The sequence below is a fragment of the Pangasianodon hypophthalmus genome, chromosome 26 (assembly GCF_027358585.1).
Source record: "Pangasianodon hypophthalmus isolate fPanHyp1 chromosome 26, fPanHyp1.pri, whole genome shotgun sequence".
NCBI classification, from domain to species: domain Eukaryota; kingdom Metazoa; phylum Chordata; class Actinopteri; order Siluriformes; family Pangasiidae; genus Pangasianodon; species Pangasianodon hypophthalmus.
Window position 1 is genome coordinate 16,860,134 of NC_069735.1, and position 27,621 is coordinate 16,887,754.

Consider the following 27,621-nt stretch of genomic DNA (forward strand, 5'->3'; position numbering starts at 1 on the left):
GGTACAGTGCTGCATATGATGTATGCTGTATTTACCTGATTTTAAAGAAGAATAATTGATTGTTTTTACGTTATCAGGAAAATAGTCAGTATGTGTGCTAGTGTGCTAGTGTTTTTTTTTAAGTGAAAAACTTTACAAAAACAAAAAATGACACAATACAAAATCTATTCCTGGTTGAGTTTGGTACAGGTTCAAATCTTGCTGTCTTTCTTACTAAGGGATCAGGTATTTGTTGAGATATTTGTTGAAAGAATGATTTTTGATAAGTAGTGCATTATGTACCATTCAAGCCCATATCAGACTTTTCACATATTTCATAGTATTTTTATGTTTTACATTTGAAACATTATGTGAATTAATTACTTTATAAAATTTTATGTAAGAGATTTTTAATGTTAACAGAAGTTATCCCATAAAATTCAGAGCAATATATACTAAATATATCTGAAAACAGATTTTGGTAGGTTTAACAGGTAAACCTTCCAAATAAACAAAACAAACAAACAAACAAACAAAAATAAATAAATAAATAAATAATTAAATGAATATGTATAAAAACAGCTGATTGTCATTAAATTAAGAAATATTTTGTATTGAACCGGATTAGACTAATAATATATAGATATCTTATTATTTACATAAACAGAACATAAGTATAATAAATTATTAGTATCGCACAAATATTTGACAAATAACCAAAAACATTTTTAGATGAACAAAAATACATAAGTATGTATACAAGCAGTTAAATAGATATGTATAAATAGAAGATTATAAATTACAGATCAAGTTATGAACAAGCCTTAAATGTGTTTTTTTTTTGAAAGAGGGGCTCTCTCCATCCACCCATGCCGGCTTTTGTGTTGCGGAGGTATAGCTGATCTTCTCATTCTCTTTAAACATTATAAGATACTGTGAGAATGCAGTCAAGCAATAATTACATTTAAAGTCAATTAATAATTGAATAAGGACAGTTAGTAGAGAATAAAAATGGCAGAGTGTGCAGTTATTTGACAATAAACAACGATGTTGTGATGCAATATAAAATGGAAGGTCAGAGTTGATTATTTTACAGTAACCACACACCCCAAAGATTATATACAGTTAGGTCCAGAGTTGAAATAAAACAATCAAGATGTGATCGAAGTGTAGACTTTCAGCTTTATTTTAAGAGGTTCCACAAAAATATGGCATTTACCATTTAGGAATTACAGCCATTTTAAGCAAAGTACCTCCATTTTCAGGGGCTCAAAGGTATTTGGACAAAGTAACATAATTGTAGATATAACCATAATTTTAATACTTGGATGATGGAGATGCTTTGCCAGGCCTTCACTGCAGCCACCTTCAGTTGCTGCTTGTTTGTGGGTCTTTCTGCCTTCAGTCTTGTCTTCAGTAAGTGAAAAGCAGCTCTATTGGTTTGAGATCAGGCAACTGACTTGGCCATTGAAGAATGTTCCATTTCATTGGCTTCAAAAAGTCTTGAGTTGCTTTCGCAGTATGTTTAGGGTCATTATCCACCTGCACTGTGAAGCGGCGTCCTATCAGTTTTGTAGCATTTGGCTGAATGTGAGCAGAGAGTATAGCCCTATACACCTCAGAATTCATCTTGCTACTTCTGTCAGCAGTCACATCATCAATAAACACCATTGAGCCCGTTCCACTGGCAGCCATACATGCCCATGCCATAACACTGCCTCCACCATGTTTGACACATGATGTCGTATACTTTGGCTCATGAGCTGTTCCTTTCTTTCACCATACTTTTCTCTTCCCATCATTCTAGTACAAGTTAATCTTGGTTTCATCGGTCCAAAGAATCTTATTCCAGAACATGGGAGGCTTTTTTAGATGTTTTCTGGTAAAGTCTAATCTGGTTTTCCTGTTCTTGAATGTTACCAGTGGTTTGCACCTTGCTGTAAGCTCTCTGTATTTACATTCATGAAGGCGTCTCTTGATTGTAGATTTTGACAATGATACACCTACCTTCTCCAGAGTATTCCTGACTTCTGTTGAGTCAGGACTTCTTGTTGTGAAGGAGTTTTTCTTCACCAAGGAAAGGATTCTGCAATCATCCACTTTAGTTGTCTTCCGTGGTCTTCCAGACCTTTCGATGTTGTTGAGCTCACCAGTGCTTTCTTTCTTTTTAAGAATGTACCCAACTGTTGATTTGGCCACACCTAAGGTTTTTGCTATCTCTCTTATAGATTTATGTTGTTTTTTCAGCCTAATGATGGCCTCCTTCACGTGCATTGAGATCTCCTTGGACTTCATATTGGTAGCTCCAGTCAAACAGCTGCCAAATGCCAACTCAATACCTGATATCAACTCCAGATGTTTTATCTGCCTCATTTGTCTTGACGTAATGAGGGAATGGACCACACCTGGTCAATTAACTTCTTGTCAGTCAATTGTCCAAATACCTTTGAGCCCCTGAAAATGGGAATATGTTGCTTAAAATGGCTGTACATATATATATATATATATATATATATATATATATATATATATATATATATATATATATATATATATATATATATATATATAAATATATATAAGTATATAAACTAAGTATAAAATATTTTGGAAGACATTTTGTTAATTTCCCCTATGTATGGAGACTTTTGGGACATGCTATAGACTACCACATGATTGGATAATTACCACAAGTGCCAAGGTAACAGGATATTTCAAATAATTAACTTGGAGTATTTTACCCTAAGAATTTAAATAAAAATATACAAGTAGATAATTTGGAGTAAAAGTACAAAGCAGTGGGTATTTTCATGACAGTGTAAGTGTCCATGGAATGGGCAGCCATAGCAGACAGTACAGGCAGCAGAACCTTCTCCCCACTCTCTCTGTATTTAATTGTGCTCTCAATTCAGAGTCTGTATTTGAAGTCCAAATGTTATGACATTATTTACGCAAGGAGAGTTCCTTGTATTCAGAGTCAGGTTACACAGCTGCTTAAGTGAATTTTCTGAGCTCCACATTCAGATTATTAAAATCACCTGTGTGTTGTTCACACCTCCAAAGCTGGCAGATTTTCCTTGAATAGGAACACCTGAGACGGGGTTTTTCAAATAGCATATACACCACTGCATTTATACTCACATTTACCTTTAAGCCCTCCACAGAAAAGGGATAGAAATGCAGACTGAAGAACGAAATAGTGTTTTATTTTTTTTTTCTTATCCAGTGTAATATGATGCAGCATAAAAACAAGAAATGACTCAAAAATGAAAAATAACAAAGACCAGTATTCAGTCTACACTGATCAGCCATAACATTAAAATCACCTCCACAATATTGTGTAGGTCGAGGCATGGACGCCACAAAGTAAATAAAGTACATATAATTTTTAAAGTAAGTAAAGATCTTTTCTACACCTCCTTTTATGCAATAATGCATTCAGTAATTTATTTAAATGAATCTAGACAATATGTTGAAGGAAATAAAGGCGTTCTATAAATGTAGCTATTTAAGCACGCTGCCACTGGGGGTTTATCCTTCCCTGCTGCTCGCATCTAATTCATATAGCCATGGCTGTGGAATTGCTCTTTTCTAGCAAATCACAGCTACAGTGGTCGTGTTAAAAAAAAAAAGTAATATCTAATAATATCTATTTAATATAAAAAAAATTTTACATCTAGTAAAGTATCTTAGCTAAATAAATGAAGATGATGTAATTGAGTTAAGTGGTTTGAATCCTTGTTATTTGCAGTACAAGCAGTCCCACCAGCCTCCACAGGGTTCTCTCCATTCGAATTACTGTATGGGTGCAAACCATGCCGTGTCTTAGATGTCATTAGGGAAATAGGGAGGAGGGACCTTCTAACAGTTAAAACAACAGCTAAACAAATAAATCAGTACATTCTGGACCTGAGAGCAAAACTCCACATCTTGAGTCACCTAACAGGAGAATAAGTGTCAGGACCAAGAGTGACAATAGTGATGCTATGATGGGGTACTTGGCTACGGGAATAAAGTGCTTGTATTTCTAGCCACCATTGCCAGACTGGCTAATCAGGAGAACCGGGAGAATTCCCAGAAGGCTGCGTATTGTCGACACAATAAATTTAATGTTAGCGTTATAACTTATAACTACTTGTTTCAGTGTGGGCTGCAGGCAGCTGATCTCTGAGTTGCATACTCACATACACAAATGCACACGTGCACACACAAACACACACACACACACACTGGTAGCCTATCACACCCCTGCCTACCCATAAAGGAGACAATGAGACATGACCACTGTGCATTCATCCCAGTGCAAATAATATAAATGCAAATTACTGACAAAGTCACAGTAGATACTCTACTGCTTTAAATTTATAAGACGCTTATAGGTGGACAAGCTGCAATTTTTAGGTAACTAATCTTTCCTTCATCTTCAAGTTAATTTCAGTTCAGTATTTAGTAATTTTAGCCATAAGGAATTTTCAAAGCATTGCTGGGATATTTATGAATGACTGATTTGTTAGTTTTAAAATTGTTATTGGCCATCTACGTGTGAAAGATATTTGCTATTTTATCAATAGAGTAAGGGCTGGGGGTTTGATTCCCGCCTCTGCCCTGTGTGTGCAGAGTTTGCATATTCTCTTCGTGATTTGGGGATTTCCTCTGAGTACTCCAATTTCCTCCCCAGTCCAAAGACATGCGTTGTAGGCTGATTGGCATCTCTAAATTGTCCAGTGTGTGTGTGTGTGTGTGTGTGTGTGTGTGCGTGCAGTTGTGCCCTGCAATGGGTTGGCCTCCTGTCCAGGGTGTCCCCTGCCTTGTGCCCCGCGTTCTGTGAGGTAGGCTCCCCACGACCCTGCGTATGATAAGTGGTATAGGCAATGGATGTTCATTTGAAATTAGGGATAGCCTTGAAAAGTGCATAAAAAGTCGCCTCTCTCCTGAGTCCTGCTTCACACACATGCCAGTTTTTACAGTGTGCATACGGAATTATGGAATTATGAATTCCAGTTGCTCTTTTCTTATTGTTTCCAAAGAGAACAGCCAGGACACACATGAAGCCCAGTTGGAACCTGATTGGATGGATGAGCACACAGTATTACTACTACTTATTTTGCTTGCCGGATACCAAACCCATACACACTGAAGACTGAAGTTCACATGCAAAGAGTTCTACTTCCTACTATGTATTTTCATCTAAATGTATGTATTATCTAAATATTTTCCTAAGGTGATGGATGACAAATGTGTAGGTTTCATTTAAACCAGGCAAATTAATTCTGTCTTTAAGCTTGAATCTTATTAGTTTCGCACTGCTACAGATATCACGTTCAAGCATTTTATACCACAAGCCACTTCATAGACAGCTCAACGCACCTGAAGGCAAGTGCTTACTATGTATATATATATCCTCAGATACAAACATTATGAAACTGAAAGAAAAATGCGGTAAGAAATCAGCATTATCACTTCTACTACTGCAATCACATGCTTCTATTTCTCATGCTTAAGTACAAACATAAAGGAACTGATGTAGAATGACATAGCAAAACTCATATCAACTTAATTTATTTATTATATTTTATTGTATTAAGTCTGCAGCAGGATGATGGGTAATGAGCAACTAATGTGGCCCAGCTTATTTTTGGGCTTGTTTTAAGAAGCTACTCTCTCTCTCTCTCTCTCTCTATCTCTCTATCTCTATGTGACAGTGAGCATGTGTCTGTGTGGAATCGTCAAGTTGAGAGACAATGTTAAGCACCACTAAAAAGCTGCAAAGCTTTAGTTCTCTTTTCTTGGTCAATCTTGTTACTAGCCTGTTAGGAGCACACAAGTGTAACTCTCCCTACCCAGGGCTTGTGAGTGACCAACAGAACCTATGTAGGCAGTGGAATTCAGGACTAAGTGAAACGTTCAGTCAATTTAGCCTTGCTAGTTTTATGATTTTGAAACCTGCGATCTCCTCTCCAGGACTTCATTATGAGCAGATTCAAAGAGGGACCCTGGCATATAGAACAGATTTTGTAAGGTTGATACACATTTGGCAAAGCAGACTGTGCTAACCACACATGGCATACAGTAGGTTCACATATTCAGAGATGAGTTAAGCTTGCCTAGTGAGGATTCAATACTGAAATGGTACAAATCAGTATTCAGATCTCAGACATGACTACAGATTTAAGCACTATTCAGATATTCAGTCCGAATTGATCGTTGTGGGCTTCTTCATACCCACCGGTATATCTGCTTTGTGGGGTGCTAAACTGGAATTTAATAATGATAGCCAATTATAATTCACTTAATTATGGTATTAGTATCAATATCATTTAGTAAAAGTATTCAGAACACTTACAATGTTCTGTGCAGAGAGCCAGTATTTTTTTAAACCTCGGATCAAGCACATGACTCATTTTAATAAATGGAATAAGTCCATTAAAGGGCTGACACTGGAGACTCCTTCCATAAATGTTTAGTCCCTTTCCATAAATAAACATTTCCTTACAGACATCTACACCATATCAACAATTTTTTAATCCATTTATGTGGACCGTTCAAAGTACAAGTCCCTGTGAATGAGCTGTTACTGTAGATAACGTATTGGAATGAGTGCATTAACATAAACCTGTGATTTGCAGTTGCACTACTGTCAGAGCTGCTGTTATAGAAAATTAATCAACACCTTCTGACCAATCAGAACCCAGAATTCCCCAGCTCTGTTGTGTAATAAAGCAATATGCCACAAGAGGGCATGCATAACAGTGATTTTATCATGGGTAAGGGCATTGTTAGACATGAAACAAAGTTCAGTTTGTGTGTGTGTGTGTGTGTGTGTGTATTTACATGTATGGTCTTATACTTCATTTTTCTAACTATAATATTTTAGAAATTTACCTAGGAAAATCTAATAAATGCATCTGAAATCTGCACAGCAATTGCTAAAAATGGAACAAAAGGTGTACACACTACACAATGAAGAGGGAGTGTCAAGAATAAACACTTCCTCATGATCAGTGTAGGATAACCAAAACCATCATCAGGAGCAGCATCGCTTCATAAATGTATGTTACTGTTTTAAAAAGGAATAAGTAATGACTTATTTGTGTCAAATAAGTTTTACATATGAGTTTTAGGCAATATTTAAAATTTGTAATAATCTATGGTTCTCCTTTATACTGTAGAAACTGGGTGTGTTCAGTGGCTGTGTTGAGATGTATCATTGGTATGCATTAAGGTGTGCTTGCAAAGTGTAATATCTATGATTCTTCTCTGTGCTGTCAGGCTATGATATTATATATCCCTGGAAGTGTTGAGAAATTACTTAACTAAAAGTATAAATAATGTGTTAAATCTTACTCAAAGTGAAAGTGAAAGCAAAAACATTGCTACTTTAAATGTACTCAGGTATTAAAAAAGAAAAAGTAAATGTTTTTTTTTTCTTATAAAATTAAGTTAATGGCATATTTTCATGTGAAAAGTACCTTTTATTACCTATCTAAAACTGTTAGAAGAGGATTTTTAATTCTAAAGCAGCTCTGTCAATTTGCCTGAAATCTTCATTCAATCTCTTAAGTTTGCAATATTTGCCATTAGTTAGAATTCGGCTTGCTGCCTGACCAAATTATGTCACTTATTGGAATCAATGCTAATCTGAACTTGTTTTAGCAAAGAAAACAGGCTAACTCAGGTAAATATAGCCAGGTGAGGTTGGCAAATTAGCGAAACGTAGCTCCACATGCTTTTTCCAATTAGAAGACACTGTAAGAGAACCATCAGTCTAAAAACCCTGTTGGGGAGGTCAGTACAGTTTTTTTAAGCAAGGCAAGGATCTTTTTAAATGAAGTGATAATTTTATTTGCTTGGTGAAAAGGAAAATCTTTGTTCTTCAGAAAATGCGTTTTAAAAACACAGGCAGTTGTTGATATGGTGAAGGTTTCTGTAAGAAAACATTTGTGGAAGGAGTTTAAGTTTTCTGACATCTCCAGGACAGAGGAGTTTACACTTCGCAGTTTCCCGGGAACATGACAAGCTATATTTTTTTTGTCTCCTTAACTTCAAGAGATAGAAAATTGAAATGTATTGCATTTAATATTCATTCTGTGCAAAATACTATGTAGCACCACATTTGGCCTATCAAATAGAAGACTTCCATGAAAAGTTATTCTTGCATTCCCTATTCCATGTCCAGCCAATTGGAACTGCACAAAGACTGAAAGAAAGAGAACAAACGGAAAAAAAATGGCTTTATGCCCTACAGGTATGTCAGATAGCCCTCCTGTATTCCTCCCTCCTGTATAAATATTTTTATCTACTATGTAATGCATATATTATAAAGCTGTACTTAAATTTTAGCTAGTTTGAATGACATTGTACATGTCTTCATCAGTGTTTTTTTTTTTTGCGCAGTGTGTAAGGATCTCAGAATGATGCTTTTTGGTAACAGTGGTGTTGGAAAAAGCGCAACAGCCAATGTAATATTAGGAAAAGAACGTTTCAAAGAAACTGAAACTATACAGTGTGAGATACAGAAAGGGAGAGTGGAGGGAAGAAACGTCTCTGTGATTGACACTCCAGGAATCAACAACACTTCACTCACTACAGAACAGTGGAGGACTGAAGTGAAGAAGGGTTTGTTGCTTTCTTCTCCTGGTCCTCATGTGCTCCTGCTGGTGACCAAAGTGGGGAAATTCTCAGAAGAAGAGAGAAATGCTGTGAAGTGGATTGGAGAGAACTTTGGTGAAGAAGCTCTGAAGTTCAGCATGATACTGTTCATAGGAAGAGAAGAAATGACAAACAGACAGTGGGTGCAATTTTCTGAAGATGCCAGGACAAAGGATTTGATCAGCTGCTGTGAAGGTAGATATTGTGTGATAAACAGTAAGAGAGAGGCTAATCCTTCTCAGATCATTAAACTGCTGGAGGAGATTGAGGCCATGGTCCAACAAAATGGAGATCAGTTCTACACTCAAGAGATGTACGAAGCAGTTGATAGAATGAGAACCGAAGTGACACAGAAGAAAGAGAGAATGAGACAGGGACATGAGAGCAAACCAAAACCAAACCAAGACCCATGTCTGAAGGTACAGAAAGAGGATGCTGTTATTGGGGTTCATGTAAAATGTGGAAATGTGATACCTCCTAAGAAAGAGGAAGAGTCAGTGAAGTCACTTCCTGAGAGGAAGGGAGAGATGGAAGCTAAGTTTTTGAAAGACAAATTTAGGAGACAGGAGGAGACACGGAGAGAGAGGGAAAAGAAGAAATGGGAGAAGGAGAGAGGAGCTACAGGGGGTGTAAAACCTGATCCAGGTGAGTTTAATACTCATATTAATACTCCAATCCAAAAGCCTAATTTACTGCCTAACACTAAGTATTCAAATTAATTTTAAGAAAACTAAATTGTATGGCCTCTGTATGGATTAATTATTGTTACTGTTGTGTATTTATTTTTCACAAATATTGTTTATATTGATGATTAAGAGATTAAGCTACAATATTTTGGGCATTTTAAAATTACGAAAGCTTATGGCCAGACTCAATGAGACAACACTGCTAATTAGTGAACACAACAGGAGGACTGATATACTCATTATTAATCTGTAAATGGATGTCTTTCCAAAAACTGTGCTGGTTTTCAGTGTGTGATGTGAGGATTGTGCTCCTGGGAGGTGCTGGAGCAGGAAAAAGCTCATCGGGAAACACTATCCTGGGCAGAGAGGCATTTGGGAAAGACATCATCAACGTTATCACAATGGGCAAGAGACAGGATGGAATGGTGGGAAATAAATCCATCCCTGTGATCGACACTAAGGGTTACACTAAAGGCTACTCTCAGTATTACTTTTCAGAGTACTGTAAAGAGTTGGAGCAATGTCTTTCCTTGTGTAGACCTGGCCCTCATGTGTTTGTGCTTGTTGTACCCTCTCCTCATACCTTCTCCTTCCCTGTTCAATTACTATATGAAAGATTTGGCCCAGAAGTTTTGAAACGCACTTTAGTCCTGATCACTCACGGAGACTCTTGGGGAAGAGACCAAAAGGCAGTTTTAAATAACAGCTCAGCGCTCCAGCAGCTCATCCAAAACTGTGGAGAAGTTTATCACATCTTCAACAACCAGGAGAAAGAAGACCAAACTCAGGTCAGAGAACTGCTGCAGAAGATTGAGGTCTTGATTGAGAAGAACGGACAGGGGTACTGTACCACCGAGATGTACCAGAGAAGGGGGCAGGAGGCAAGCTGTTCTCTAATATGAATATTTTAATATCTTTTTTGAGAAATGCATTTTAATCCATTTGATCCATTCTGTTGGAGAGTTGCAAAATATTATATACACCTTTTTCCTGCTGATCGTAACTGAGTGTCATGTGATGATACCACTCAACCATCTAGGGAAGTGAAAGTCTTTCTGCTCTTGTTTTGTTCTTGTTTGTTTAATATGTATTTAAGAGAAAGATTTGCAAGAAAGATACTGTGTGGAGATGTCAGATGTGATTTATCCTTTATGTATACTCTATATACATACAATATATTGTTATGTAGAAGGTAAAGGAATGGTAAAGGAATAAAAAACAATAATTACAACCTCATTCCCGCCCCCCACGGAGAGTGTGTTGATTGCCCTCTGACCTTCATCAGGCCCAGTTTCTGATTGGCAGTTGGCTAAATCTAAATCTACATCTTGATTTTTGTAAAGCTACTTTGTGGCAGTGTCTAATGTTAAAAGTGCTATATCAATAAAATTTAATTTAATGAATAATAAATGTGAACAAGGTGGATTATTTATTCTATCATGGCTTTTTCCCCCCCAAATGCTTTAGAGGTGAAACTAAAAGTAGACAGATAAAGCACACTTTAACAAACCAGAATCGGAGAGATTGTGAGCATCCGTTGGCAGGAAATTTATTGACAAGATAATTCATAATCCAAAGATATTAAATAGGCCAGGGTCATGAGAGAACAGGCCAGAGTCAAACACAACGATCTTGGTAATTTCCAGAGAACACAGGCAAGGGTCATGAGAGAACAGGCAAAGGATTAACAATGGCTTAAAACCTACTTTACAGAATATCAATCAGAAAGGCTGTTATGTGTTTATGTGTCCATGTGCTTTATATTTTGTGTGTATGTGTGTGTCATCTGTGAAACCTTGTGATAAAATGCACTGCTAATAATTTCATGGTCAAGCTGTTGAGAAATATTATATTTTACCTCCCATGTAAAACAACCAGCCATCACTGGAAAGCACTAATATAAATACTTACAAGAATTGCCTCAGTTTACTGAAAAAGAATAGAGAGCCTTATCCTTTTCCAACAAAACCTGCTTAACAGGAAATCGATGGTTTGCATGACATGGATCATATACTTCTGTGTCAGAGAAGAGCAGAAAGGAACAGATCTTCACAACGCAGTGCACATGACTGCACAGTGACTCTTCTAACCCTTTAATTTCACTTCCACCCTTTAATGTAAGTACCTGCAAAAATCAACTTTGTTTAATTTGGGACATTCATTGGAATATCCAATTGTTTTATATGTACACCCTGAAAAAAAAAGCAGCTTCCATTAAGGCAGACTGTAAATGAGTGGACACTTTCATGAAGGCAGTGTACAGTGTTTGCCAGTTCTTGTATTGTCTGCTTTTTAATCGTGATGGTTTTCTATTCATTTTAAAGCGTTATTTAAATCATTGTTATCTGCCAAATGAGAGATCTTAACTATGACCTATGAAAGGAACAAGATTTAAATTTGAGGGTTAATCTGATGCCTGTATGGGGCGTGGCGTTTGTTCCTGTTCTCTTTAAACAATATGTACTGTGTATGAAAGATTTTATTGCCATTATTTCGGTACAGAGAAAGTGCTCTGTGAATTAAGTTCAAATAGCTGCAAAGTTTTCATAGTCTTCATTCTTCTATTTTCGTCAGTGGATTCTTCTCATTTGCATGACCTATTGTGCAGTATCCTGGTTGTTATCTTACCCAGATGCACGCTGTAGCGAAGTAGTATAGTCAGGATATCAGGGATAAATTGGGGATTACACTAAATTGGATAATCCACAGTAGAATCATTTACTTAAAGGCTGCTTTGTTTGGCCTGTTCACATTAATATTCAGTATTCAGCTTTGTATACCTTTAGTGAGATGACAGACAAAATGATTCAAGACCCAACTGTCATATGCACAAGCTTAACAAATTAGGAATAGCAGTGTTTTATATATATATATATATACATATATATGTTGCTGTTTTACAAACAAAACCATATTATCATTTACAGTGCGGTCCATTAGTCTGAGAGCGCTAGTGAAAAAGCTTCTATTTTGCATTTTTTTCTAATTTAATACAACAATTTTCATTACAAACTACATTATTGACAACAACATGAGTGAAAAGAAGAATTTTTGAAATATTTAAAAGAATTAGTGGCCTTTTCATTTCAGAGCCGACCACTAGCCTATTATATTATCTTATATAGTTGCTTAAAGCATGTAACAACTTCCAACAAATCAATTCTAATTACTTCATTCAAAGGGCACCAGACAGAGAGTGGTAGGCTACATTAACTAAAAGTCAGGATTAAACTGACATAAATAAAGAATGGACACTGTCACAAAGCAACTTTAGAGAAATACAGATATTGATTAAGATTTCGATCCTTCATGAACAAGCCAGAGGCGACAGGACAAAGGAACAACTCCCTGAGATGACATGAGGAAGAAACCGTGAGAGCAACTAAAAAGGGAACCTATCCTCATCTGGGCGAGACCAGATAGTGTGCTTATGAGTCATTAATGTTCCACAAGTGTATATTATAAAGTCAAACAGTACTGAGTCCGTTGAAAGGATCCTAAGTATTAGCATCAGAGGCATTTTTTTATTTCAGTTTTTAGCTTTATGTCTATAGCATCCAAGTAAAATTATCCCCTGTATAAAGAATTAGCCTTGAGTGTAAACTGTTTTCTGTGAGTGCAATCTTTAGGCTATCCTAGGGCCATGGTCATTTGCCACTTTAACCAGTGCTGTCTCAGTACCATGATGAGGCCTAAATCCTGACTCTTCAATTTCATGAATGTTATTCCCAAGCACGTATGAGCCTAACTGCTGCACTATAACATTTTCTAGGATGTTGGAGATAAAGGGGAGGCTTAATATTGGCCAACAGTTGGACAGCTGAAAGGGGTCGAGGTCAGGTTTTTAATCAGCGGTTTGATAACTGGTAGTTTAAAGGATTTAAGTACATAGCCATTATAAGGGAGGAGTTAATTATATTTAATCGGATCGACTGCTTCTGGGAGGATATTTTTTGCGTAAATGTGTAGCTAAGGGATCAAGTGTTCAAGTTGATGATTTTAAAGAGGAAATTAGTGAAATTATTTTGGTCTTTATGGAAGTGAAAGTTTTTAATTGCTCTACTGATGTGGCTATGTTGTTATCTACAATATTAGTTATCAAATTTTCTGACTTTCCAAGACTAAACGTTAGTCACACTAAGACAATTACAGTATTTACTTTAACAGTATTTATATTTATACTTTTTTAAAAGAATTTATAATGGCTATTTTCTTACTGTTCCTATTTTAATATTTTTTCTGTTTTTCGTTTTAGATTTTTTTCGTATATTTTTAAATACTCTAACCTTTTATAATAACTTTTTCTTTATTTCTTTTAATATTAGCAATGGAACGGCGGATTGTTCTCCTGGGGAAGACCGGCTCAGGCAAGAGTGCAACTGGAAACACCATCCTTAATGGAAAATATTTTAAAGTGAAACCTTCTCCTGTGTTAGTGACTACAAAATGTGAAGTGAAAACAAGTGGGCACATCAGGGTCATTGATACACCTGGCATGTTTAACACATTGCTAACGCCATATAAATTAAGAAAAGAAATGGATCAGTGTATAAGCATGTCAGCTCCTGGTCCTCATGTGTTCCTGCTGGTGGTCAAACTGGGCAGATTCACAGAAGAGGAGAAGAACGCAGTGAAGTGGATTAAGGAGAACTTTGGAAAACAAGCCTTGCTCTACACCATTGTTCTGTTCACTCACACTGATCAGCTTGGACAGAGGACACTCGATGACTTTTTGGAAGAGAGTCTTGATTTAAGGCAACTCCTCAGCAGCTGTGGAAATCGATATCTTGCATTTAACAACAATGATTCCAGTCCTTCCCAGTTAGAGAGCCTGATGCAGAAGATAGAACACATGATTATGATGAATGAGAAGCAGTATTACACTAGTGAGATGTACCAGCATGCTCAGAGAAAGATCCATGCTGGTGAAATGTTTACTTTAGGCATTGCTGCAGCTGTAGGAATAACTGCAACTGCAGGACTAGCAGCTTTAGGATTATTAATCAGAAAATGAATACAGTGTTCGCCAAAACATAATGAAGGTCAATACTCAATCTCATTTCCAAACAGCTAGACCTGAAAATATCAAATATCCCAGAGCAATAGAGAGCATTACATTACGAAACTTATTCCTGCTCTTTTTATGTACATGAACTGGATTTTTATTAGTTTATTAGATTCCTCTGCATGCTATTTTCTTAAATGTACTCAGTAGTTTGGACATAATGCCTGCTTTATAACACATTTGTCTCATTAGCATTTTGTTTAATGTTATGATTAATTAAGACTGCAAAAAAATTACAAAATGTATGGTGTACTTTTAAAGTACTTTTAACCCTTTCCTGTAAGATGTGGAATACCTCGAAGTAATATTTGGAAAATGGTAAAAATGTATGTAATTTTAAATTATTAAAAAAGTAAAAATGTGGAAATATTCTTCAACATATTATGCAAAATTTCTTTTGCATAATTTGCATTTTGGTGACCTCTACGTATGTAAGGGCACACGAACAGAATAAAAAATGTGTGTAATCCTTGATATGATTAAGTTTTCTGTAAGGAACTGTTTATTTAACATTTACGGAAGGCCTCTCCAGTGTCAGTGCTTTGTAATAGAAGTAAAGCTGTAACTGTACATTTACCCTTTACCATTTCTCTATAACATCACAAGCTGTGGGTTTTTTTGCTTATTAACTTCAAGAGAGAGAAAAAAAGAGAGATGCTGGTGAGAGAACAAATGTTTATAGCTGTTATAATGTAAGTACCATGCCCCATTCATTCAGCTGGTTTTTAAATCACTTTTTAAATCAGTCTGCCAACCTCTAGTTACCCTTTTATTTTTGGACATGTCTTGACTTGATTTGATTTTGTTTAGTACAGAAAGCAAAACAATAAAGGGTGTGTTAATAGATAAGTTAATAATACCTCTAAAAAGCAAACAGCCAAACAGCCAGTCTTTGGAGGTTCATTGTTTTTGTGCTCGGCCAGTTTGCACAGCCAGTTATGAAGCACCACCCATTTTGATGAATGTTTAAGAATGAATTTTTGATTTAGGACAATCGAAGGACAGACACAGGGGAACAAAATGCCTTCTTGTTTCGAAAGACTTAATACGACAATAAACACTTCAGTTATATATATATATATATATAGTTTAAGAATTTCCTCAAGGTTGGGTCCAGTTTTTGTACAAGGATATACAATCTCAAAGCCTCATTTACTGGCTGTTTAAACTAATACTTTCACTGTCCGTCTGAAGCACACAAAAGTTTTGTCGATAATCGTACAGGCATGATCACATCAAACTATTACTAATAAACACAATACACCTTAAATGGCACTAATAACATTATAAGCTCAACATACAGAAATATATCTAGCTACATATTATATAAAGTTCAGGTTACAAAGTTTAGGTTACAATAAAAATGCAATACCCTTTCAATCATTCCATTATTTGACATGACTTACATCAGCTGTTTATTTGTTATTGCCCTTTATTGGTACAGTTTCACATGGTACACAGGACAATATTGACCACTAAAGGCCACTAGTGCACATTTGCAACCCTAAGCATCAAGCCATTTTTAGCACTCTTTGCACATAATGCAGCTTTATATCAACATCTCAGCTGCATAATTTATTCTTTCCAGTTTTGCTTCATTGGCAACTTGGTAACTAAGAAATGATGGAGGCTTTTAGCATCATGCTAATCTGAGGATATTCTCACTCACTCCCATTCAGTAACCCCTTATGCTGATCAGGATCATGGTGGATCCATAGCCTATCCCAGGAACACTGCATGGGACACAGGTCCACTCCCCCTGATTTAAAGTAGTCCTATCTTTTATTTTTGGGAAACTCTGCCCTGGTCTGTAAACTGTATGAGATTTCAGGAGTGGGCAACTGAATGCTACTTAGCACTCAAATATGGGAATTGGCATAAGTACATCAACCACTAGATGATTTATCCAGCTCAGACCAACACAGCCTTTGCAACCCACTTAAATGGTATGAACAGCCAGCAGAGGTCACCCTTACCCAGAACAAGTTCAGCACACACACCTGATCCGCATTCTAACTTAATTACTTGCCCTGTTTAAACCCATGACACACCTGGAACTAGGCTCTTTAGTCTTGCCCAAGTCTCTCATGTTCAATTCATAATAAAAGCGTAACTGTGGTGGATCACACCAGTACAATGTATAACTGTCTTAAAGCAATTTATTTTTCAAAATTATTACGAAATTATTTACATGATTCAGTCAAACTTTGCAACTTTTCGACCTGATACTGAGGTGATGCGCATTTTTTATTTTATTTTTTCTCATTAATAGCAGTGATGTGTCTAAAATTTAATCACCTGTCATGCTTCAATGGATTGAAATAGCTAAGACATTTGTTTGGTGAACCTAAACTACTTTAATAATGAATGGTTGAATGAATGAATTTGTCAGAGGGTAGGGCCTTTATTGCTTAGTGACACAGAAGTAAATAAAGGTTTGTCACTTATGGTAAATTAGAGCGTCTTTAAGAAAGCGAAAATACATTAGGCAGTACTTACTGAAACTACCTCAATTTACTGGAAACAAATTAAGCACCATTTAATGTTTTCATACTGCATGTCCTAGACTGCACACATATTCACTTCCAAACACCATGTAGCTACTGATAAGCCTAATTATTTCTCTGTGTATTGTCTTCTATTGATTTCTAGTGGAAAAAAGTTACCTGTTCACTCTCTCTAAAATCACTCACGCCAGTATTACCATACTGCTGATGCGACCTGTAATCAGTTAGTCTATATGCTAGCAAGAAATCTGTCTGGATCTGAGTATGGGAAAGTTAAATTGCTAAAACCTTTTAACAACATATTCTCTCACAGTCAGTAACCGGTTATCCTGATCAGGTCGTGGTGAATATGGAGCCAGTCCCAGGAACACTGGGTGTGAGGCAGGAATTCACCCAGGATGTGACACCAGTCTATCGCAAGGTAGCATGAAAAACCACATATTTACACACAGGGGCAATTCAATACACCTTAGCCAATTAATTGCCCCTATGAGGGAGGAAACCAGAAACCCTGGAATAAACCCGGCGAGTGTAACGTTATGACATAGAATGTAGGATCCAAGTACAGATTTTATTAGAGACATGAAGCCAAATATACAGTATAATTGTAAAACAGTCCAGGTCCAAAGACAGAGAGCAAACAAATATATATATATATATATACTTATTTTGTTCCATTTATTGTTCCAATATTAAATTATTAGTATATTTCTAACTCTGTGCTGCTGTAATATGTGAACTTAACTCTGCGATGAATAAAGTGATCTATCTATCTATCTATCTATCTATCTATCTATCTATCTATCTATCTGTCTGTCTTTCTGTCTGTCTGTGTTATTTGAGATTAAGGCAGTTGATGATCATTGTACAAAACACGGCTGTATTAAAGGAATTAAAGGAATAAAATTAAAGGAAGTATTGATGGAATGGTTGTGTTTGTATTTCATTTTGCCACAACATGACATCTTCATATTTGGGTTTTTATTCATGTGAGCACAAGAAAGGTGTGATTATTTTGGGGCTTAATTAGGGCGAGACACTACACACCCTAAAAAAGCTTATTCCCTGATATATGTCAGTTTGTGATTATGATATAATCATGTCAATCTTCGTTTTGTATAAACCTTATAAATCACACGGACTACAGTGGAAACACATGGAAACCACACAGTATTAAAACAAACAAACAAACAAACAAAAATTCTCAGTTTTTTCTATTTATATTTTGAACTTAAAATCTCAGTTTCTAGAATATGTGTATTAATTAAAATGTACATTTTCATTCAAATCCGCATTTAAAAGGTTATTATAGAGAAAAATGTTGATAATTTTTGGAATTATATTTTAAAATGAAAAATGGCATAAAATATTTTTTTAACCAGTGCATGGCACACTTCTCTTTGAGAGTGTCTTCACACAAGGTGAAATAAAATTTTTAATTCTACATCCAAAGACTAGATTTCTGCATATTTCTGCATATTTAGTTTAATCGATTGGTGTAAATGAGTGTATATTTTTGGAAATGTTCCACTACACACACAAAATTTAGTAATGATTATGTGTGCTATCTCTTTTTTTTACTCTATTCAGCTTTCCTGCCTTCAGATTCACACGCTGTGTTTAGTGTAATGAGGCACTGTGTAATTCAGTATATTACAATTAAACCGGTAATAATATGAAATACTGTGTCATGTATTTATTCTTCTTCATGTTCTGTTTTTGCTATCACCAAGTAAACTGAGCTGACACGATGGTGAAACGAAGCTGTTATAACATAAGACGTGCGACAGTCTCTTGAAAATAAATGCTTTCTGTGCATGAGAGCATCATGTTCACACACTGACACACTCGTGAGCACACTTTTAATTACAAAATTAGAACTAGGACACTGTTCTGTTCCTTATCATGTGATCTAAAGCTTAATGAACATGAATCCATGCGTTTGTTGGAAATAAAGGAACAAACTGATGATGGTGTTCGTTGGAAAACCTCGTCTTGCTCGGAACATTGCTCTATTAAAAAGTCCACGTTGTTCCTTGATAAAATGCAGCACACTGAATGAATAGATTCATGGATACGGTATATTTCTATAAATACGACATCTCAGATTATTATAATTATATTTCTATTATTCCCTTGGTCTTGTATTGTAGATTACTGTTGAGGAAGCAGCAGTGATGTGTTCACTGAGTATCATTACAGAATAACCGAGTAACCTATTAAACCAACAATCAGAGAAAAAGCACAGCAGATTCAAAACAAATGATATATTTAGTGATGCTGATGATAAAGGGCATTATGGGAAATCTAGAGGTACGTGAGTCTACATCATGTTTTGATGAGACTCTTTTCAGGCACAGTCTTGAGTAAGATGGCTTTGGGTGTAGAGGATGGAAGTAAACAAGGTCGTATCGTAAACTTCCTGTCTGTTCAGTGACTCTCTCTCATTGAGCTGCTGTGTAAAAAACGAGCGTGAACTAGATCTTGTGTCACGTCATCATCATCATCAACCCGAAGTGTAAGCATGTGATTCAGTGAGTTCTATGAATCAGTGAATGAAATAAACCAGTGATTTCTGTGTTTCTGATGAAGCAGAATTTTAGGTGAGGTATCGTTGTAGATGATTCAGTGAACTCAACCAGTGGTTTAGATGATGTTTAAGATGAATCACTGATTAAAATGAATCAATGCTTGAGAAGAATCACTGTTTTAGAGGAGTCTGTCATTTAGATGAATCCTTGTTTTATGAATCAGTCGTTTGGACGAACGTCTAAACGAATCCCTCATTCGTTTTAATGTTTGTTAAATAGATTTTTTTTTTAATAAAAACAACTTTTATTAAAACTTAATTAACACTTCATAACGCATTGTATTCAGGTGTTTACTTGAAGGTGTAAATTTGGCTCCCCCATTGTTTACAATTCTCTCTCTCTCTCTCTCTCTCTCTCTCTCTGCTTTTCTCTCCCTCATTTTTTTTTCTCTCAGTATAATTTACCAAAGGCTAAAGATAAAAACTAACAATGAACGATAGAAATAAATAAAGGAAAAGATCTTAGTTACAGGGTAAAGTACACGCACGTCACTTTTATCACTGATTATGGAGTTTCTGTGCGGTGGTTTATTGCGTTAAGCTGCATATTGTTTCTCTCTCTCTCTCTCTCTCTCTCTCTCTCTCTTCACTCAGTACCTCTCTGATTGTGCTTGTCGTCGCTCCTCTCTGCCTGTCTGTCTGAAGCACTAGACCTTGCGTGAGAGGTCTTTCTCCTCTATCTGTTCCACTTCCTTTCCACCTGTCCTCTATCTCTCCTCTGCATCACCTGTTCATCGTCCATCCTTCCGTTCATGCAACAACAACAACAACAACAACAACAACAACAACCATCTGGTGCTTTGGCTGTGCAGCATTTTAACCTGATGTCTTTATTAAATTTATTTGCAAGGTCATTTCCAGCCACCATTTCTTGAAGTGTTTCTTTTAATGTTCTTAATGTTCTGTTTATTCATGTTTTAATACAAGAAATGTAATGATGGAGAGAAAAAAATAGAAAAAAAATGATTATTGATTATTTACTGTCGGTTATTACATCTTACTGTATGTACAGGGACATGAATAATAAAAATAAATGAGTTTAAGGTTAAGGTTTTCGAGTGTGAGGATGCAAACACAGGCACACACACACACACACACACACACACATACACACAGCTGTATAAAAGGTATAATTAGATAGGCAGGTGCAAGTGGCGAGTCTGATAAGAGATAAGACACACACTCACACGCAAACCCACATCACGAACGTAAACACACAGAGTGTGTCGTGCTATAGTAAAATATGAAGCAGAGTTACAGAAATCTGAAGTTGATTATTTTCCTATAACATCACATCCCCAAGGGTTTTATTCCTCTTACACCACAGCAACTTATCAAAGATTACAATTTTTTTCTTAATGAATGTCACATCATACTTTTGATCTGTTTATAGTTACATTTAAAGTTGTCGAATGTCTGTGAAACAAGTTAGTTCATGTTGTCGCTTATGTTATAGCAGCTATAAACATTCGTTCCCTCACCACACCTCTCTTTTTTCTCTCTCTTGATGTTTTTTGTTAGAGAGAAACTGCAAAGAAGCGTAAACTCCTCTGTCCTGAAGAGGTCGGAAAACTTAAAGTTACAGCTTTACCTCTGACTGTTACAAAGCACTGACACTGGAGACTCCTTCCATAAATGTTACATAAACAGTTCCTTACAGAAAACGTCACTGTATCACTGTATCACCGTATCAATGATATGCTGTTATAGAAAATTAATCAACACCTTCTGACCAATCACAATCCAGAATTCAGCAGCTCTGTGGGATAAGATTAACTAATAAATGATAATTAATAGATTTTGCTCTTTGTGTATCTGTTTGGAATTTGTGATTCGTGTTTGACATGCTGAGCGTGTCTCAAGTGGATGTGACTTCAGGCAGTGTGTATGTGTGTGTGTGTGTGTGTGTGTGTGTGTGTGTGTGAAGGCCACTGATGCAGCTGTTGCGTGCCATAGAAGCACATTGGCAAAGATCCATTTCTATGCCAACGGCATCACCGCAGTAACAAGAAGACACGTGGCAACACATACACACAGACACACACACACACAAAGAGCAATGAATGTGAGATATTTACAAGGACACAACAGAAGAATTGAAAGAAAACTCTCTGAGCGAGCTCCATGAAGACATGGTGTGTGAAGGTTGGAGTGGAAGAACTCGAGTGTCCTGCACAGAGCCCTGACCTCAACCCCACTGAACACCTTTGGGATGAACTGGAACTGGAGACTCCTTACCCAACATCAGCGCCTGACCTCACTAATGCTCTTGTATTGATGTTCAACGAGCACATATGGGTGTGATGGTACACAAGGGGTGAACATACTTTTGGCCTCAGCATTATAGCACTATAATCTTTATACCATAATATTATAGATAATGGAATATAACAGGAACTCACTTGTTTCGTGAACATTAAACAAAGTAACTATTCATGGATAAAAAGTATGAGATGTGGTTCTTTAATGAATTTGAAAGAAAATGTTAATTACTGGCAACTTGCTAGAGGGTGGTAACAGGAACTCCGCTTCATCACACCACCACGTCACAGGATTTTCCTCAGTGTTTCTTCCTCGATAAATTTATGATGCTATTTTATATCATGAAAGCAGTAAATGTGTCATCTCTTAAATAAGAACCCACTCGTAACACGAATGCGTTGGACCTTCTACAGACGTCTCGATGCTGTGAGTCGTCTTTCCTCTCGTCTCCAGCAGTGTGGGATGAAGGTGTGATGGTGTGAAATGTGCAGATCTCTAAATCACACATCTCATCTCCCCCAACCAATCCTTCCTCCACACTTCTCTCTTATTTCCTGATTCACATGATAGTCATTTATTTGGGGATGAGGCGTGCTCCTGTAGGGATCGCTCCAGGTGAAAGGTCATGTAGCGTGCACACCGCTCCTCACACATAGCTACTGATCGCAGGTGATTAAAGTCATGTACTCTGAATCTCGTGTCGAGTGCACTCAGCCTTTCACGACTTCTCATGAGATCTCCTCTGTTGCATGAGATCTACTGTGTCTAGCAGTCTGCGTGGTTAACACGTGCTTCGTCTGAGACACGTGAAGTCAGATGCAGTGTGTCTGTAAACTGTCACTCATACAGTGTGTGAGTACATGAAGAAGCACAGAGAGCACTGTTTGTTCTACTTTTTATCCACGACTCCTGTGACACCCAGACAGAGGGATAGCACTTATTCAGCTAAATGCACTTAAATCACTAGTCTGAAGTATTTCAGACTCGATGAAGCTGATGCTACAATCCACTAGGAAAAGTATTTCTTCTCTTCTAACATTTTGGTTATACGGTTCTCACGTTGCATGAAGTGGAGAGGTGTGTGTTCCACCCACCCCTGAAGGAATTCCTCCGACAGTTTGGTTGTCTTTTAAAACGGAATAAAATTGACGTTGACCAGAAATGTAAGAAAGAGAGCTTTCAGAGCCACGGGTTGCGCATCACCATCCGATCCCTCTCAGCTAGTTTTAGCCTGATCCAGACTTGTTTTTCCGGAGTTGAACATGGAGTTAAAATGTTTCAGATGCTTCTGTAGACATCGCATCCTCCATCCATTATTAAGCTACAAGGCGTTTACACACTGCACTGCACTCTCGGATTCAGAATCAGTGATTTCTGTTCATCCATATGAGTGCAGTTTAATAACTCGTACATCCTTAAATAGTGTAATATGATAGAGTTATTATTTTGCATATTTATTGCACCAATTTATTTAATTCCATTGTTAACAGTGTAGCCTGGAAAGCATTGAAGCAGGAAATGTAATGTGTGTCCTGTGTGTGGCTGTTAACTGAAGTGTGTTTTGATGCATTCTTCGCAGCACAAATCATTAATTACAAGTCAACTAGTAAAAATGAGTAGTTGTGCAACCTCTAGTGTGATGCTTCTCCTGGATAAGAACCTGTACTGGGGAACATGTAGGACATAAATGTCTTGAAACAACATTCCTTTTAACCAATCACTGCCATCTGAGGACATCAGCACGCTCTGTTCCTGACACACACACACACACACACAAAGTTCAGTTTCACACATCCCTGTGCTTTATTCAGTGTGAGATTTGTGTGTGTGTGTGTTTGCAGAATCACTCACGGACGGCATTTATCATATCACGAAGGTGACTTACACTCCCCTCTGTGGAAACTAACAGTCACGACATCTCTCTCTCTCTCTCTCTCTCTCTCTCTCTCTCTCTCTCTCTCTCTCCTCTCTGTGCATTTTACCTGAAATGCTCTGTTTACTAATTAATCAATTTCAAACAGGAGTCAGCGACCTCTGGAGTCACACACACACAACACAAATACACACAAACAAAGCACACACATCCATAAAGGAAGAATGGAAATAACAGACGCTCATCATTCTTTGGTATCAAACTGGTTTTTATTACAAATGTGTAATATTTGATCATATGTTTTATCATTTGTAATATACAGTCTTGTCTATATATTTATATCTATATACAGCCACATGCTATATTCAACCTGACACCTTTTAAAAGCAACACTTACAGTAAGCTGGGATAAAAATGTACGTGAAAAAGAAAATGAAAAGGAAGATGATGGAGCGGTTAGGATTCTGAGGACGCTACAGAAAAGACAGAATCGTTCATGAGAATAAAACTTGTCCATGTTAGTGTGTAACGCTGTCATGGAAAGTTATGTGGATTTCGAATAGAAAAGAGTTTCCTGAAATGAAAGAAACGGAGGGATCACTGGATGGGGCAGGCCGGATGTGTCATCGCTTTGCTCAGCTTCAAGCTCTGAGTTTGTTCCTCACGTGAGGCGAGTGCGAGCTGCAAGTCTGTTCCGAAGCTGGGTCTGCGTGCGAGCGGGTGTACCGCGCCGCACGGCGTGTCGCCAGCACGTTGACGCGCCACGCGCAGGATGGCGTGGTACGAGCGGATGGAGAGCTTGCGGTGGCGAGAGGGCCCAGTCTCGAGCGGGAGTCCGCCTCGCTCCGCCAGCGCCGCAAACGCCTCCTCCAGGTTTTTGCTGTCTTTGGCAGACGTCTCATAGAGCGCGCAGCCGTCTTTGAAGGCGTGCAGGGCCTCTGTTCGAGACACCGCATGCTGCTCCACTGGCAGGTCCATCTTGTTCGCGCACACCACCACGGGCACGCTGCTCACACGCGCCTTCGAGCGCAACAGCGCTGCCTTGGCTGCTGAGATCTCCGAGCGCAGAGCACACACTTCATCAAACGAGCTGCGATCGTCCACGCTGAACACAAGCAGGAAGATATCGCCTGCAAGAGAGAGGAACACAGAGAAACCCTGTCAGTGATGTGATCTTAATCAACAAGGAAATCTGGATCCAAACAGTACTAAAGCGTTCTGGAGCTCAGATAACTCCCTGATCCTGAACAGTGTTATCAATTAGCTAGAATAAATCCATTCTCAGTAGATCATTCAAGCTGAAAAATAAGAGAAATAAGAGTTCCACCCGAGAGACAAGATAAGGTAATGTTTAGTACCCTTCTTTCACAGCTTAGAGGAAATTAACACGACGCAAAAATGTTCAAATTGACCAAAAAATCATGATTTTTAAGCTGGTAATCCACTGATTCCCTGAAACGTGGTGTTACTGGTGAAACTGAATAACTTCATAACTTCCATAACTGTTATAAATTCTGAGAAGATTACTGATAACAACAAAAGATCAACAAACTCACTGTACTGGATTTCCGAGATCTGATTCTTAAACTCAGAGAAATTTGAGGATAGCGGAAAGAAGGTGTGTAAATATGATGAGCACTGCACTTTTATTTATGACCTTAAAAAACATCTCGTTTAAAAAGCTCGCTCAGCGTGTTACAGTCATCTGACACCGAAGACTTCGAGAAATGGAGAAATGGAGAAGTGGTCTTGGAGGTCAGGTGTGGCTACGGAAGCTTTTTTTTCGGGTTGTAGTAAACGAAAAGCATGAAGACGTCAGATGAACCCTTATTTTTTTTACATTTTTGTTTTACAAAAGCTAGAATGCACACCTGCTCTGATTTCTAAAGCTGTCTGTTTGCTTGTTTTTGGGAAAATTTCAGCCACCACTGAACACAATCCAGTGAAAATCAGTTAAATTATTAATGCGAAGAGGTTTAAAAACTGTCTTTCAGGAAATACTGTCATATTGAGCGTGATTAAGATGCACTGGGAGAGAAAGTCTGACTGGATTGTTATAAATCATAAACCTAACTGACGCTTTACGGTCTCGTGCATGTGGAAAAGATGGAAATAGATCTCTTTAACATGACATTACGAGTTTTACAGCCATGCTTATAGATCTTTTGCACAGTAATGTATTCAAATCTGATACAATTCTCTTTAAAAATCAGAAAAATGGTAAGGATTTCCACAAAAGCTTATTTTAAAAAAGATAATTACATTTCATTTTTGAGAATGTTATCATATGTCTTTAACTTAATGCTAAACATTGTTTTAATGACAGTAATTTTTAGATCTTGTGCAAAAAGTGAAAAAAAAAAAAGTATAATGTTTTGGAAACATCCACCAGATAAATGACTAGATTTAGAGCCAATTCTGAGTGTGTGAGTGTGTACAGCTGTGTGTGTGTGTGTGTAGTGTGTGTAGAGCTGTGTGTAGTATGTGTACAGCTGTGTGTAGAGTTGTGTGTGTGTACATCGTTGTGTGTGTAGAGCTGTGTGTGTGTAGTGTGTATAGAGCTGTGTGTAGAGTTGTATGTAGAGTTGTGTGTGTGTGTGTGAAGTGTGTGTAGAGCTGTTTCTGTAGAGCTGTGTGTATGTGTGTGTGAGCTGTGTGTGTGTATTGTGTGTAGAGCTGTGTGTAGAGCTGTGTGTGTGAAGAGTTGTGTGTGTGTAGTGTGTAGAGCTGTGTGTGTGTGTGTGTGTGTGTGTGAAGAGTTGTGTGTGTGTGTAGTGTGTAAAGCTGTGTGTGTCTGTGTGTGTGAAGAGTTGTGTGTGTGTAGTGTGTAGAGCTGTGTGTGTAGTGTGTAGAGCTGTGTCTAGAGCTGTGTGTGTGAAGAGTTGTGTGTGTGTAGTGTGTAGAGCTGTGTGTGTGTGTGTGTGTGTGTGTGAAGAGTTGTGTGTGTGTGTAGTGTGTAAAGCTGTGTGTGTCTGTGTGTGTGAAGAGTTGTGTGTGTGTAGTGTGTAGAGCTGTGTGTGTAGTGTGTAGAGCTGTGTCTAGAGCTGTGTGTGTGAAGAGTTGTGTGTGTGTAGTGTGTAGAGCTGTGTGTGTGTGTGTGTGTGTGTGTGTGTGAAGAGTTGTGTGTGTGTGTAGTGTGTAAAGCTGTGTGTGTCTGTGTGTGTGAAGAGTTGTGTGTGTGTAGTGTGTAAAGCTGTGTGTGTAGTGTGTAGAGCTGTGTCTAGAGCTGTGTGTGTGAAGAGTTGTGTGTGTGTAGAGCTGTATGTGTGAAGAGTTGTGTGTGTGTAGAGCTGTATGTGTAGAGCTGTGTGTGTAGTGTGTATAGAACTATGTGTAGTGTGTAGAGCTGTGTGTGTAGTGTGTGTATGTGTGTGTGTATTGTGTGAGAGCGCACCGGTGAGGATGGAGAGTCTGCGCTTGGCGGGGAAGTCTCTCTCTCCGGCTGCGTCCAGGATGTCTACCTGGTAAGTCTCCCCGCGGATGCTGTACACTTTGCGGTGGAAGTCCTCTCGCGTGGGCTCGTAGTGCTCTTCGAAACCGTCCCGCAGGAAGCGCCGCAGGATGGCCGTCTTCCCGACGCGCGGCGCCCCGAGCACCACCAACCTCCTGCAGTTCTGCGGCTTCGGCCCGGAGCTCAGAGCCTCCCGAGCGCGCAGCACCGCCGCCGTCTGGCTCCTCTCCTCCGCCGCCCTCGCCTTCTTCTCCCGCCGCTTTATGAGCTGCGCCGCGGCTAGTCTCTGCACTCCCAGTCCCGCTTTGGAGATGGTGGCCGCTACCCCGAGCCCCCCGAGCCCCAGGCCGGTCAGGAAGGCGCTGGAGGAGCTCGGGAGGAAGTCGGGCGCGGGTCCGGGCTGCATGCGCGGCACCGGGGCGCTCTGGATATCCGCTGTCTTCGTGTCAGTCGGTGCAGGGGGCATCAGTGGAGCTGATCAGTGGAGCTGAAGTGATCGACTCAGAGCTCTAATAGTCAGTCTCTCTCTCTCTCTCTGTCTCAGATGGAGATGCTCAGT

The 27,621-nt window shown here is 38.2% G+C and overlaps 3 protein-coding genes across 3 annotated transcripts; 2 read left to right on the top strand and 1 right to left on the bottom strand.

Moving 5' to 3' along the window:
• The first annotated feature begins 8,390 nt into the window (after positions 1 to 8,390).
• On the top strand, positions 8,391 to 10,292 carry LOC113537683 (GTPase IMAP family member 9). The gene is made up of 2 exons (XM_053229668.1): positions 8,391 to 9,273; positions 9,603 to 10,292. Exons 1-2 carry the CDS (start codon positions 8,391 to 8,393, stop codon positions 10,214 to 10,216), a joined length of 1,497 nt encoding a protein of 498 aa, XP_053085643.1. The 3' UTR covers positions 10,217 to 10,292.
• Positions 10,293 to 11,336: 1,044 nt separating this feature from the next.
• LOC113537682 (GTPase IMAP family member 9-like) lies at positions 11,337 to 14,820 on the top strand. The gene is made up of 2 exons (XM_034299943.2): positions 11,337 to 11,431; positions 13,640 to 14,820. Exon 2 carries the CDS (start codon positions 13,642 to 13,644, stop codon positions 14,326 to 14,328), a length of 687 nt encoding a protein of 228 aa, XP_034155834.1. The 5' UTR covers positions 11,337 to 11,431; positions 13,640 to 13,641; the 3' UTR covers positions 14,329 to 14,820.
• Positions 14,821 to 23,874: 9,054 nt separating this feature from the next.
• On the bottom strand, positions 23,875 to 27,621 carry rasd2b (RASD family member 2b). The gene is made up of 2 exons (XM_026931887.3): positions 27,006 to 27,621; positions 23,875 to 24,741 (listed from the first exon to the last, which is right to left on the bottom strand). The coding sequence occupies exons 1-2, from the start codon at positions 27,526 to 27,528 to the stop codon at positions 24,209 to 24,211; spliced, it is 1,056 nt and encodes a 351-aa protein (XP_026787688.1). The 5' UTR covers positions 27,529 to 27,621; the 3' UTR covers positions 23,875 to 24,208.

Bases quoted from the DNA above. Each gene is read 5' to 3' on its own strand.
- LOC113537682 (XM_034299943.2), top strand. From the start codon at position 13,642: ATGGAACGGCGGATTGTTCTCCTGGGGAAGACCGGCTCAGGCAAGAGT.
- LOC113537683 (XM_053229668.1), top strand. From the start codon at position 8,391: ATGATGCTTTTTGGTAACAGTGGTGTTGGAAAAAGCGCAACAGCCAAT. The intron at 9,274-9,602 runs GTGAGTTTAATA...GCTGGTTTTCAG, and splicing joins GGGTGTAAAACCTGATCCAG to TGTGTGATGTGAGGATTGTG.
- rasd2b (XM_026931887.3), bottom strand. From the start codon at position 27,528: ATGCCCCCTGCACCGACTGACACGAAGACAGCGGATATCCAGAGCGCC. The intron at 24,742-27,005 runs GTGCGCTCTCAC...TCTCTCTTGCAG, and splicing joins CAGACTCTCCATCCTCACCG to GCGATATCTTCCTGCTTGTG.